The sequence below is a fragment of the Sphaeramia orbicularis genome, chromosome 19 (assembly GCF_902148855.1).
Source record: "Sphaeramia orbicularis chromosome 19, fSphaOr1.1, whole genome shotgun sequence".
Classification (NCBI taxonomy): Eukaryota; Metazoa; Chordata; class Actinopteri; order Kurtiformes; family Apogonidae; genus Sphaeramia; species Sphaeramia orbicularis.
In genome coordinates, this window is record NC_043975.1 from 45,857,395 (window position 1) to 45,871,925 (window position 14,531).

Consider the following 14,531-nt stretch of genomic DNA (forward strand, 5'->3'; position numbering starts at 1 on the left):
GTGTTAATTATATTGTTCTCATTTCCTGTCTGCAGCGCTTTGCACCAAGACAAAGGAATATATTTTTTCAAATTCAAATCTCGTTATCATTATGCTGGACGATCACACACACACACACAAAAAAAACACCGCTACGCTGGTTGAAAGACAGCGTCGCGGGTCAAATCTCAGCATCGAGGCCCTGACGTTCAATGACGCTAGCGAGAACCCTGAACAGGATCAGTCCTTTCACATCATGTTCACTGGACTGGATGAAGCGTCCTGTTGTGTTCATCAAACACCAGTTATTTATCCTGTCCCAGTATCAGTCCAAAGTCAGTTGACTGTACTTTCTTACATGTGAAGTGTTGTAGTTTTGTCTTATGCAGTAATAGTTCTCCTCTGTGTTCAGTGTTTGTACAGACACATTAGCCTGTTATTCTTTTGACTCATTCTGTCTTTTATACAGCGTTAAAGGTCATATAGAAACATCCTTGTAGAAAAGTGTATTTAATGTTTATTCAATAAAGACAGTACAAAGAAAACAGAGTAGAGCTAAATACATTCTACAGCAGAATTAACGGTCAATACTGGAAATGACTAAACAAACACTGGCTGGATCGGTTAGAGCTGTACTTGGAACTGGTCTTTATTTGAAACTAAACTTAAACCTTTTTCATAGTGGGCTCATTAGAGAAGGAAGAGAAAAGGTGTTAATGATTGAATGAACTCAGGCTTTTTCATCAACATGTACTTGGACCGGGTCAGAACCCACAGTTTGGTCACTGGGGTGTTCTTCTCTGACTTGCTTTGAAAAGTGAAATCACTGGAAATAGTATGAACATCTACTACACAAATCTACATTGTTTTACTAATGAGGAAAAAGGTTGTTTTTTGAATAACATGTACTTAACTTTATCATACACATTTCTACTGTAAATGGCAACAGTGTATTAGGGCTACTTAAGAAAAAAAATACACTTGTCACAACAGGAATAAAGTCAATATTTAACGAGGAGAAAGTCGTAGTTTTAAAAAACTCATTTAACGAGGATAAAGTCGTTATTTAACGAGAATAGTCGTTAATTAACAAGAATAAAGTTGTAGTTTTAAAAAACTCATTTAACAAGTATAAAGTTAATTAACAAGAATAAAGTCGTTTTAAAAAACTCATTTAACAAGAATAAAGTTGCTAATTAACAAGAATAAAGTCATTTAATGAGAATAAAGTCATAGTTTTAAAAAACTCATTATTTAATGAGAATAAAGTCGTTAACAAAAATAAAGTCTTTGATTAACGAGAATAAAGTCATTATTTAACGAGAATAAAGTCGTACTTTTATGAGATTAAACTCGTAATATTTTGAAAATTCGACAGTTTCTGGTTTTACAGTGAAGGCAACAAAGAAAGCAGTAGCTTTCCCTTCTGTTGGACTCAAAAAGTAGGAGTAGAATCCTCAGTTTGTTCAGAAACACTAAACCCTCTGTATAGTTCTCTGCTGTTTCCACTGATAGCCCTACAGCTGACCACTTCAACAGTTTCTCCTCCACAGAAGAGGCAGTTTGCTACAAATCAGTACTTACAACAAACCCAAACGTGTGCAAACTCACTTTAAAGTCCTTATACTAATGTGTTGATGGGAGGATAGACTCAGTATTTGGCCTTTGTGCCTAACCCCCAAATGAAAGGAGAACTGCACTAAATGTTCCAAGTTCTACATTAGTCAATGAGTGGGTACGACCTCTCATATTATGACTTTATTCTCATTAAATAATGAGTTTTTTAAAACTATGACTTTATTCTTGTTAAATAACCACTTTCTCGTGGTGACAAGCATTTTTTTTTCTTATGTGGCCCAATATGCCATCGTAGTAAATGGCTGCATTGTACAACATAAGGTTAAGTGGTACCGCAGTAGTGACAGTAGAAACACACCCGTACGTGGCCTGTTGTGTCTGTGCATCATGTTTTTATCCACAGTTGGAAGCTCAGGTGGGACTGGTCCAGTTTGTCCAACCAGGAGGTCTGAGTGACTGTTGGTTGAACCACCGGTGATGTCCGTTACACCTGCTGTGATGTTCCTTCACACGTCAACCTCACTACGGAAAAGGTCCATGGACGGTTCACTTAGCACCGATGGACTGACGTGTGTTTACCTTTCTGTTCCCATGGTAACAGCCAAGTCAAACATCTACGCTTCACACACCTGTAAGGTCAGTTTGACGAAGACTTCATTAGAAATTTGTTTTTGGAAATTTATTTAGTTCAAGAACCATGTAGCAACTTCAAAGAATGAGGTTTAAAAAAAAAAAAAGAAAAAAACACTAGGCGTATAATCCTCATGCAAGAGCACTTCTGTGTGTGGAACGTCTGTTTTTAGTTCAGTGGATTCATAAGCAATGGAGTTGGACACTGAAGACGTCCACACACATAGGGTGAGGGTGCGTCCCCCATCTGTCTACGTGAAATACATGGACAACAAAATGAAATCATACTGATATTATCAAAGGGACGTCGAAGTGATGGAGCTGAGGACGTATACACAACCCAAAACTCACAGGTGTGTATTTTCCAGACACAGCAGTGACCTTTACTCTCCTGAACACTGAAGATCCACTAAAATGGAGGGGGGGGGGTCTGCAGCTCTGGTCCCAATGACAGTGGTGTTTTGCTTTCATTATGTTTGGTTTCAGTGGATGGAGGCGTCGCTGAGCAGACACAGGAGGATGCTGGGAAATGACTGAAGCTCTAAACACATCTTGCTCTGACTCTTCAAACTCTGTTCTGATGAACCTACGGACAATGATGACGACAGAAAAAACCTGTTACTGTCAAGTTTGGGGGGAAAAAGGGGCTAAGTCATGGGTACTTCCTGTTGTCCGTTGTAATGGAAACGTGTTTTCCTGTAGAGTCAGGTGTTCTTGGTGGAGCTGCTCTTTGTCTTTCTGGCTGCTTGTGCCTTCCCTTTCACACCGGTCTTTTTGGCTGCTGTGCTGGTGCTGGTGCTCTTCGCCTTTGTCTTGGCCTTCGTCTTGGTCTTGGCGCTCTTCTTGGAGGCCGTGGTGCTCCGACCTGTAGCTTTCTTCCTAATGGACAGGCTCTGCTCTCGCACCAGGTCTTCCCGTCCTATCTCCACCATGTGGTCCTCCCACGACTTCATCTCGTTCTTGTAACGGATCTTGTCGTCCTCAGCCAGGTGTGTGTAGACCTGACACATGGAGGAAAAAAAAAAGGTCAACATTGAAACCAGTTTAAAGGCCTTATCGACACGACGACAGCGCGAGAGCTGTGTCTGACCTGTTTCTGGTGGCTGAACAGATTCTTCCAGTCCTCAAACAGTGACTTCATCTTTGCCTGAATGAAAAACACACCAGGGTAATTGGACAACTGCTGAAAATAGGACCAAGTATCAAGAACCAGTTGAATGTATGAGGTTGTCAGGTACTGTCTATGTTCCAGTCCTTTGGTCTGGATGCACATCAATCTAACTATAGAAGTGGACGGGACTTTCACTGGAGGAGAACTCAACTCATCCAATCACAGTCCATATATGACTTCTATCAGTGATCAATAGGAACGAGACTGATATCTGGAACCATTTACATGTTCTAAACCACAGGTGTCAAACTCCGGTTGAGGGCCGCTATCCTGCATGTTTTAGATATTTTCCTCTTACAGCCACACCTGGTTCAATTAATGATCAGCTCATCATCATGCTCTGCAGAAGCCTGATAACGATGGAATGGCTTCCAGGTTTGATGGAAGAGGGAAACATCTAAAACATGCAGGATACCGGCCCTCGAGGATCTGAGTTTGACACCCCTGTTATAAACCATCAACATATAGACCATTAGAAGGAAAGGATCATTTAGAATATTTAAAAAAAATCATCAAAAATAAAAAATAAAAATTTCTCAAAACTGTGAACAAACTTTGTAGACATTGACCCCAAGAAGAAACATGTAACATCTGAAATGAATCCGACAGTAGTTTCATTGGAGAAGATGCTAACGAAGACGACGACGAAGAAGATGAAGGCGATGAAGATGAAGACGACGATGATAACGAAGATGATGTAGAAGACAACAAAGATGAGGACAAAGACGACAACGAAGAAGATGAGGACAACCAAGATGACGACGCTGGACACGGTGCCTTCACAATAGCTCATGGTGTATCAGCCGGTGAGATAAAAACTAAAACTAACAGTGAACTAGAGCTGCAATGAGTACTCGAGTAATTTGAGTACAAAAAAATCCTAAAATCTTATTTTTTTTTGCCTCAAGTATTCATTTGATTATTAATTCTGTTAAGCCACTCTAGCTTGGACCGCTGTTCACTGCCAGGACCCGGTGCTTGGTACCCGGGACAGGCATGCCCCTCCCCCACACCCAGACACACCCCCTCTGGGTGAATCAGAAGGATGGGCAGCAGCCCCAGTGAGGAACCAGCTGTTCATCCATGCAGGTGTCATGGCTGAGGTTGAATATCGGGGGAGTCACCCTGTCCACACCTGTCTGAAGGCTGCCAGCCTGTCCGCCGCACTGCGACAAACGCAGGCAGGACCGGGATAGTCGGTGATCGAAGCGGATCATGACGTTGATGTGTTAGAATGGCTTTAGGGACATGGTGGAGCCAAACACAGACCGAACTGTCTGTTTGTCCCACATGCTGCGGGTTGCAGGGGCGGTACACCCCCACCGGCAGGAGGAGGCCCAAATACACGCACATATGTGGGGTTGGTACCGGTCTGGTCCCAGACGGACCGTTTTCCCTGGAGGCTGGTCTAGTCCATGGTCATCTGGACTATCTGGTCAGTGAGACAGAAGTTGAAACCCCCTCCAGGCTCCTGATCCAGGCCATGGTCACCCCGGTGGCCGTGGGAAAATAGCAAAGGTATCCTTGCATCCTTGCAGACTAGAACTACATCTGCAAATGGACGTCCATCAGTCCTGGTGCATCTATAGCCTGTCTGTCCATGGGAGTGGATCTCTCCTTCACTGTGGTTCTCCCCGAGGTTTCTCCCTTTTCCCACTGGGTTTTGAGTTTTTCCTTGCCGAGAAGGAGGGTCTAAGGACGGGGGATGCCCTGGACACTACTCATTTTCTTGCTGTTTATTTGACTGTTGTTTACTCCAACTGCCTCTGTAAAGCCCTTTGAGATAACCTTGTTGTGATATTGGGCTATACAAATAAAGTTGAATTGAACTGAATTGAAAGGTGGGGGGGCACGGTATTCAAGAGTATCCAAGAGATCCATCCCCCTCACGTGAACCTCGTCTATACTGAAATCTTGCTCTATCGTGTCAGGTAGTGACGCAAAGTCAGAAATGCCCATGTCTTCTACCCTGCTCCTCTTCAGACCCACCTGCAGCCGCAATCGAATTATTGTTTAAAAATGAAAAAAAATTAAAATCCAATTACTTGATAAATCGCTGAAATTTTCGGTAAAACACTGGACTTTAAATAGAATCTACAGCTGCAGCCCTACAGTGAACTAAATCATTTTGTTAAGGGAAAAGACAATGACTAAATAAGTCCAACCTCCAGTGTTGAGTAGAACCATACCCCTGACCCCCCTACCCCCTACCCCAGTGATGAGCTGCTGACCTGTGTGGTGGCTCCTCTGGCCTCTTCAAAATGCTCCGACATGAAGATGTTGAAGGCAGAGCGAGGACGTTTCGGTTTTCCCAGGCTGGTTAACTCCTGACGCGCGCGCACACACACACACACACACACACACACACACACACACACAGAAGGCAGTGGAAAAGATGAGCTTCCATATGTATGACACTGATCTGCCAACACTAATAACAGATCTTCAATCTCATGCTCTAGGACAAACATTTGCTATTCTTTTCTGTCTGTTATCAGCCTTTCATCTGTTGAGGAGTTATGTAATGTTCAACTCTTTGTAAGTCTCCCATATAAAAGTTATGTCATCCACAGACCAGTTTGGTTTTGTAAAAACTCCTCCTCCTTGTTTCCAACTACTGAGGCGTTTCCTTTTCAGTCTGACTGGGCTGTGGCTGATTATTACTGAAATATTCAGGTAAATGTAAACACACTGTTCAGCTCATTGATTACTTGATGGATCGTGTTTTGTTTTTGTTTGTTTTTTAATTGTGTTCTAAAGGTTTCACAGAGCTAACATAACCACACAGCACAAAATAGATTCAAAGAAGGCTTCTTTAGCAAGGTTATAATAGTTTTGGATTTTTCATTATAGTTTAGTTTTACTTAGTTTTGACTTTTTTTCTCTAATTCAGTTAGTTTTAATTAGTTTTTAGAGCAGGTTTGCTAGTTTTTATTAGTTTTTGTTTTTTTGTTCTAAATGCTTCATTTTAGTTTAGTTTTATTTTTATATCTTTTCTCTTCTTTGCCGTTGTATTCAAATAAATCCCAGACAGGACTCTGCTGCTTTCTCCCAACTTTAGTCTCCATGTTTCCAGGTAGAGTGGGGACGAGAAGACGACTGTAAACAACGAGTGACGAGAAGTGATGGACCGTGAAGTGCCGTATGGTGCTGCTAGCTAAAATTGCTCGAGCAAAATAAATTGATTTCATATCAATCCAACACTGGCAAAGACGAAAACGAAGGGAATTTTATCCATAATTTCTATACGTTTTAGTTAGTTTTGTAAGCACACAATACAGTTTCAGTTAGTTATCATTTTTTCTTTTAATTATAGTTTTTATTTATTTCAGTTAACGAACATTTTTTTCAATTCTAGTTTTTATCATTTCGTTAGTTTTCGTTAACGATAACAACTTTGTTCTTTAGTTGGACTAAAACCTTCTGTAGCCCACAACTCCAACAGGATGAATTCCACAGTGATGCTTCTTTTACCTCAGAGACACCGACCCCTAAGTGCTTTACATTATTGTTCCATTATTCATTCACTCTCACATTCTCCCTCTGGTGGTTTTAAATTACATCTGTGTCCACAGCTGTCCTGGGACTCTAACCCTAACCCTGGGGCAGGCTGGCGAAGGCGTGGCTGCCAATCTGCGCCTACGGCCCCTCCCACCACCACCGAGCATTCATACGCATTCATACACCAGTGTGAGTGGGGTTGGGTGGATGAGTGGGTGGGTGTCTGGTGCAGGACCTGTCCCTGTCCTACCCTTTTCTTGCGAATGGCCTTCCTCTTGGCCGTCCTCGCCCTCTTCTCCAGAGCCTGTTGCTGAGCCTGGGCCGGGCTCAGCTGAGCCTGGTATCGCTGCAGGTCCACCTTAAACTGCTCTCGGGCCCGAACAGACGCCTCCTCAAATGGCTGCAAGGAAACAGAGCGGACAGTCACAGCTCCAACCCTGGACCATGGACCACATGGATTCATTTGAATAGTTTGCATTCATGAAATTGAACTAAATCATTTTTACCATGATGAAAAATCTTTCATTTTCAAAAATTAATTCATTCATTAAATTAGTTAATTCATTAGTTTTACTTCTATTTTGGAACCAAAATTACAATCCAAGTACTTTTATTACTGTTTGATCAAATCTCCATGTTATTTGGTCCTGGACGATAACTGGACTGGAAACGACTCAGATAAATACACATGGACATTTACAGGTTCAACATAATCCCTAATGTTCTTTTAACATTCAGTACAAATTATACTAAAGTAAAACATGAAAAAAAAACTGATGAGACCTTTGAAGGAATTCTGTTTTAAGAAACTTCCTGTCAAAATTTCCATGGACTGAGCCCCATGTACCGGCTACAGTGAAGGAGTAGTTTAGAACACGGAAGGGTTTAGAACAACAAAGGGTTTGGAACACGGAAGGGTTTAGAACACGGAAGGGTTTAGAACATGGAGGGTTTAAGACATGGAAGGGTTCAGAACAACAAAGCATTTAGAACACGGAAGGGTTAGAACATGGAAGGGTTTAGAACAACAAAGGGTTTAGAACAGGGAAGTGTTCTCTCTGATGTTCTGGACTCATGTCCTGTTGTAGTTTTTTTGTTTAGATAAGACTTTTGTCATGTCCAGTGTTAAAAACCTTCGCCCCCGTTTCACATTTCTTCATAAACGTCAGTGTTTGTTGAACCACACTGTTCCCTATTTTACAACATCAACAGACCAACAGGGCACAGAAGCCTTTACCTGTCCATAAGACAACATCATGTTCAGTGTTTTTTTGAAGTAAATCTACATTTCACTGCAAATTAACTCTTGATTTCGTCACATGATCTACTTCTAGATGAACTGGAAAGAATAACAGACAAAGGACTGGAATACCCGCTTCTGTTCTGGACTCAGTGTTCTCCACTGCTGGGCAATTTTCCTGATGATATCCACTGATTTAATTTCTAAAAAGAGAAGAGAATTATATATGAATCATCAGCAGCATTGTTTGATGGAGCCACAACAGAAGAAACTTTAGATGTAGTTATTGTTGCAACATAACTAAACGTTTGATCTTAGCTGTTGCGCTGTACTACTTGACAGCTTTGGCCGTAACTGGTCATAAAAATCAATAATGTCCTTTCAGTTTTCTGTAATTCAAGTGTCCTGGGTGGAATTGAGAGTAGTACCCCCTTCTCTGGACTCGTGGGGTGGGATGGGGCGGGATGGTTGTGTTAATTCAATACATGATTGACAGATGTAATTAACAGCTGATCAGATTCTGTCAGTCGTGACTCTACTGCTCGACTCCACAAGTAGGAGTCATGAAATGTCGTCAGGTTTATTTATCTTCAGATTTTGTTCAAATCCATGTGTTAATTTCTTTTGTTTCCAGCTGGTTCCAGCAGCTATTTCCTGGTGTGACTAATCCAATGGTTCCCAACCTTTTTTGGCTCGTGACCCCATTTTAACATCACAAATTTCTGGTGACCCCAGACATTCAAAATAGAGACTTTTTTTTTTGTTAAAATTAATTTGGTTTGATCATGTAATAGTTTGCTATAATATGTTGCAAATAAACGTTAATTTTACACAACATTTAGGCTATATACTATCAATTTTTATTAGTAAGTTTTCATTTTTTAAATTTTTTTTATCAATTACAAGAAATTTCAGGCGATCCCATTTGAATTCCAGGCCACCCTACGAGGGGTCCAGACCCTAAGGTTAAAAAACACCACATTAACTGCTCCCAATCCCCTTTTTAAGTTGTTTGGTGCAGTCTGTTCTTTCTCAATTGATAAAATCTTGCACCACAAACATCTGAAACCAGTGTTCAAGGGGTAAAACTGAAATCAGGAGGTAAGAGGGTCTTCTTTAGAGGCTCACCTGGGGTGTATATCCACCAACAGCACCAAAGTTTGCATTGTAATAATGTTGATCCTTTTACAGTGTAACCTTCCCCCTTTAGTATGTTTTTTTTTTTTTTGTTTTTTTGCCTTTTGTTTTTATCAATTACTAGAAATTTCAGGCGACCCCATTTGAATTCCAGGTGACCAACCTCATGTGGGGTCCCGACCCCAAGGTGGAAAAACACTGGACTAATCCTTTCGGTATCACTGTACCTGGCTCATGTGATGAGATGTTTCTAGACTGTTGCAGGGGTTTACCTGGGTGTTGTCTGGTGATGATGGGCTGCTGTTGCATCACGAATCTCATGTATCCATTCAGAGGTCTTTTTGGCGGCCCACTGGCCTGAGAGGTCAGACATTTCACTGAACTCCCATAAGCCCCTGGGAGGACAGTGGTCCACCTACCACACATTGACAAAGATTAATGTTATCTCTAGGAAACACTTGCACTTCCATTTCATCCATATTTACAGCTCACTATACACTCAGCTCTGCCTTGAACCACTGGACACAATATTCAACACAGTAACACTGAATTAAAGACACTTTTAAAAATGATCTTTGGTTTCTATCATTTGTTGTTAAATCATTTTTGTAGAGACACAATGTTTCACCGTTGAGATAAAAAAAAGTAAAGTCCAAATAATTTAGGTGGACAGGTTGTGAAGCTGATGGTTAAAGTAACTAGGGATTGTAACAATTACTGGTATAACGATAAACCATGGTAAAACTGCAGACGGTTAGTATTACCGTTTAAATTCTAATTATCACGATAACCGTGTTTGATTACTGCACTTTTCTGGAGAAACGCCTATGTAAAGATATGGTTTTATGTCAAATATTTGAGTATAGTTTTAATTTATTACAATTTTAATTGTATATACCTAATACTTGGAACCAATACTCACTTTTAAAGTCTTTGAAAAGGTTCGTTAAGGATCTTTGTGTTATTTATGCAATAAATTATTTTCATTTTTTAAATTGGATTTTATACATTTTTTTGTGTTTTCTGGCCTTTTATGTTGATATAGTAGGTTAAAGTGAAAAAAATAATAGACAGATGATATAGATGAAGTTGTGCTGGAAAAAAAGATACCAAACATGGGTACAGGAAACATTTGTTTATATAGTATATAAAGGCAAAATCAAAAGTACTGAAAAACAGACAAAATAGGCTCAGACCACTAAGGGTTAATATTGGAATGTTTCTGCCAACAGAAAGTACATTGTGCCAATTATTTTGTTTTTTTGTTGTTGTTTTTGTTTTTTTTTTTTCAAAATACAACTTGGTTAAATTATTTCACTTTATGTATAAGTACTTTTTGAACATTTTGAGCATAATTTCAACAATACCGCAATAATAATGACAACCGTGATAATTTTGGTCACAATAACCGTGATATGAAATTTTCATATCATTACATCCCTAAAAGCAACTCTTTCACCAGTGCTGTTTTTTGCCTGGAAACAAACCAGTCTGGAACATTTTAAAGGCCTTTGTCACAATATCTCTGAATGACCAAGAATTCAAACACTCTAATTCTAAAACAAATTTTATAAAACAGATAATCACCAGCCGCTGCCACTGGTGAAACACAATCATTTTCTAAAAGCATGTCAGTCAATAAGGCCAACAGCACTCGTATAGACTCAGCCTGTATAATATATATAATATCATGTAGGGCTAATACAACATTTATACTTTTTGTATGATGCAACATCAGAAGCACTCAACATTTAATACAAAGTCAAACTTTGGTTCTCATTTTCCTTATATTTCACTAACTTGTGTGTGTTTTTTTTGTACCTGTTGTTCTCTTATACTATTGTGTTGTAAGTTGCTGCTGTCAACTGTGAAATTTCCCCAAAATGGGATCCAAAAAGTCTTATATTATCTTAACAAAAGACAACAGTGGAGATATTACATTTTGAAAACTAAATATTTCTACATTTAAACAACAATTATTCAAAAGAATTAAAGTTGTACATTCTTAGTGTTTCTTGAACATTCAGCATAAATTTAAACTCAGTCCAGTGAAAAATTAACAGTGGAATGGAATGGAAGTTTGCAAGATACCACGGTTTTCATAAATGTTTTCACATGATTTTATTATCCCAGAAAATCCATGACATGAAGAGAAGTGTGAAGTGGCACGGAATGACCCGACTGATTATGGATTTGGAAAAATTGCCAATGAATTAAATAGTAAAAAAAAAAAAAAACTAACTGAATGTTAGTATAATGGTAAATGCTTTAATATATCACATTATTTTCAAATAGTAGGTCATTAATTTGAGATTTGCCGTTATAATTCTGTATATAATTGCCGTTATAATTCTGCTATATTGGATTAAATACAACGGTGCATCTCATTATTCTGACATCATTTTGAGCCACTACTGAATTCTTGACCAACCTTGGCACTGTCTACACTATTTGGTTTTTGTACTAACTTCATCCATGCACATTTTCTTGTACCACTGAATTTCCCTGTTGTGTGATCAATCAAGTAGAACTGAAACCGATTAATCAATTAGGTGCTCTAAGTGAATGCAAAAATTCACAATTCGATTAATCGACTTGTATTGATTGAAGGGAAATATTCTTTTGCAGTTTTCCTGAATTGAAGCTTCTTTGTGCGTCACAATAAGCGTCCGTGTGAAACACAACAGTGGGACCAATGTTTAACAGCAGAGAAATGAAGGAAACAAAGCTATGATTCAGGAGAATTGTGGTTGAATTATTTATTTTTTTAAATCACTTTAAGTAGATTAATCATTTCAGCTCTACAATAAAGTTTCATGTAATTTCATCAAATCTAAAAAAAAATTTCCAAAATCTCACTATTGTGAATCTAAGTGTGATATGTTTATCCTTATTTTGCCACTCCAAACTACCCTCCTGTGTTCACTAATTCCATGTGACGCATGCGCAGGTGCTCACACCCCTCCACTGGAGCCGTTCCGTTAATAGACCATGACACTAAACACCTCACATGTACCCGACATTCCTTTAACCTACGACTTACTTTACATAACATTCATCACTTTAAACTTTTCTTCATCATCATATTTAACTGTTCTACGTCAATTACGGGCAAAATGTTGCAGAAAGCCCCTGAGGCTAGCAGGCTAACAGAACTTTAGCTAGCCACCACAGTAGTTAGAGGAGACTACCTTGTGAGGGTCTGAGTGCAGGAGAACACACTGACAGATTTAGCCCACAGGCTAGCACCTGCCGTCAGGAAGGAGAACGGAGCCATGGCGGACAGCACACACGTCAGAGGAAGGAACGGAGGGTTAATTCTACACGGTCTGACTGTCGGAGGACACTAGTACATGATTACTTTCATGCATGACACTGACACGAAGACCCGTCCTCCTCCTTGTTGACATGCAGGAGCTACAAAAGGCGCCTTCAATCTCTCCCGGTGCATTGTGGGAGAGAGCAAAAACTTCCGTTTCCGCCAAGTTTAACTTCCGGTTCGTATAATAAAATATCTGTATATCTAATGTACATATGGTACAAAGTCAAAGTTACAAAAATAAAAGAAAAAAACAGTAAACATATTAAATACTAAATTTATTTGTTGTCTACCTCGACAGCATTTAATACTTTATTGCGTCTCTTTTTGAATGCACGAAGACACTTAAGTGTCTTAGCGTTCTTCTGCTAATGAATGCTTAAGTGACTTAAACATTCAGTAGCACTAGAATGATTGCCTTTCCCACACATACTAAACACACACACACACACACACACACACACACATTATGATATATATATAGTATATATATATATATAGTAGATATATATATTTATATATAGTAGATATATATATATATGTATAAAACATGTCGCTTTTTTTAGAACAGCACAGGTTACAATACAAATATAGCTTTTTTTCATATCAATTATATATATAAAAACATTTGCAATAGAAGACATTATATATAAGTGCTTAATTATAATCATGTATAGAAAGAAAGGAGAAAAGAAAAAGAGGATAGGAAAGATAAGAAAAAGAGAAAGAAGTATGCGAGCTTATACTAGGGGTGTCAAAGTTCAGATGAATATATTAAGGGAAGTATAGATTTTTTTATTATTATTTTTTTTTAAACAACTTTTTAAAATCCAGTTATACATTCTAAAGAATTTCATAGAAAAAGACTTTTTTGTCCAAATGGAGCATCAACATCAAACTTATCCTGAACAGTATTTATAAAGAACACACACACACACACACACATATATATATATAAGTATATATAGTATTATATGGATGAAACAAACACGCAGAAACGGCTGGAGGAATATGCATAGAAGGAAGGGAGCTCCTGCCGTTTCCGATGGTGTCTGTTCCAGCTGCCTCTGTCAGGTGGTGTGCGAGCCTTCGCTTCACACAATGCACGTCACGACAAAATTCTGAAGATGCCCGAGTGACCTCCCAGCTCGTTTGTAAACACATGGACAGTTTATGGTGGATGGCACTAAGAAACTGTTCACCGTAATGCAAGAGATTCAGGTGAGTAATGACAGACAGACTTACAGATTCATAACACTGAGGATATGACTGAGGTTTGACAGATTTGATGAAAATTGGTCACGAAAGTCTCCAGCACCTTTAATTAATTGTGTGGAATGCTGAATGTTGTCCAGAGTATATGATGATGTTTTATGTGCTTTTATACCTCTAGTAACACTCTTTTTTTTTTTTTTTTTTTTTTTTTTTTTAGATATTTATGCCGTCAGGGTTTTTCTTTTATATTTTAGTTTCTATACTCTTTTATATACATTATTTATACTTTTTTTATGGGACCTATGACGATTGCACTTTTTAAAATTTCGTTATACCTGTACAATGACAATAAAGACGTACTATTCTATTCTAACTGTTGACCTGCTGATGAACAGCCTGTTGAATTAATAAATTACCACTAATGATGACTCTTCTTTTATTGGTCTCTTGCTCCACTTCTATTGGTGTTTTTGAAGTCCTACATACAACCTGGTTCTGATCCACCATTCAAACATGTCAACTGTCCTTTCTTTCCTTGGTTTTATGGTTCCGCTGAGTGTGTTTTTGTTCTTGTCAGTGATTCTAGGTGTGAGTTGTGTTTGTGCTCAGTTTTAGATCCTAGAAGGACTTACCATGTGAAAAGTGCAAACTGTTCTGGAGAGTTCCTGCTAATGTGGACTTTCTGAAGAAACCTTAAATATAACTGAATGAGGTGTTTCCAGGGTTTAAGAAGCCACATCTAACAGTCCACAACCAAAATC

The 14,531-nt window shown here is 38.9% G+C and overlaps 1 protein-coding gene across 1 annotated transcript; it reads right to left on the bottom strand.

The window, feature by feature from the left end:
- Positions 1-1,843: 1,843 nt before the first annotated feature.
- Positions 1,844-12,687, bottom strand: LOC115439527 (transcription factor A, mitochondrial-like). Its single transcript, XM_030163372.1, has 7 exons — positions 12,428-12,687; positions 9,509-9,651; positions 8,232-8,302; positions 7,110-7,259; positions 5,590-5,685; positions 3,278-3,334; positions 1,844-3,188 (listed from the first exon to the last, which is right to left on the bottom strand). Exons 1-7 carry the CDS (start codon positions 12,511-12,513, stop codon positions 2,892-2,894), a joined length of 900 nt encoding a protein of 299 aa, XP_030019232.1. The 5' UTR covers positions 12,514-12,687; the 3' UTR covers positions 1,844-2,891.
- Positions 12,688-14,531: the final 1,844 nt, after the last annotated feature.

Bases quoted from the DNA above. Each gene is read 5' to 3' on its own strand.
- LOC115439527 (XM_030163372.1), bottom strand. From the start codon at position 12,513: ATGGCTCCGTTCTCCTTCCTGACGGCAGGTGCTAGCCTGTGGGCTAAA. The intron at 3,335-5,589 runs GTCAGCAGCTCA...TTTTTCATTCAG, and splicing joins CCAGAGGAGCCACCACACAG to GCAAAGATGAAGTCACTGTT. The intron at 3,189-3,277 runs GTCAGACACAGC...TCCATGTGTCAG, and splicing joins TGTTCAGCCACCAGAAACAG to GTCTACACACACCTGGCTGA.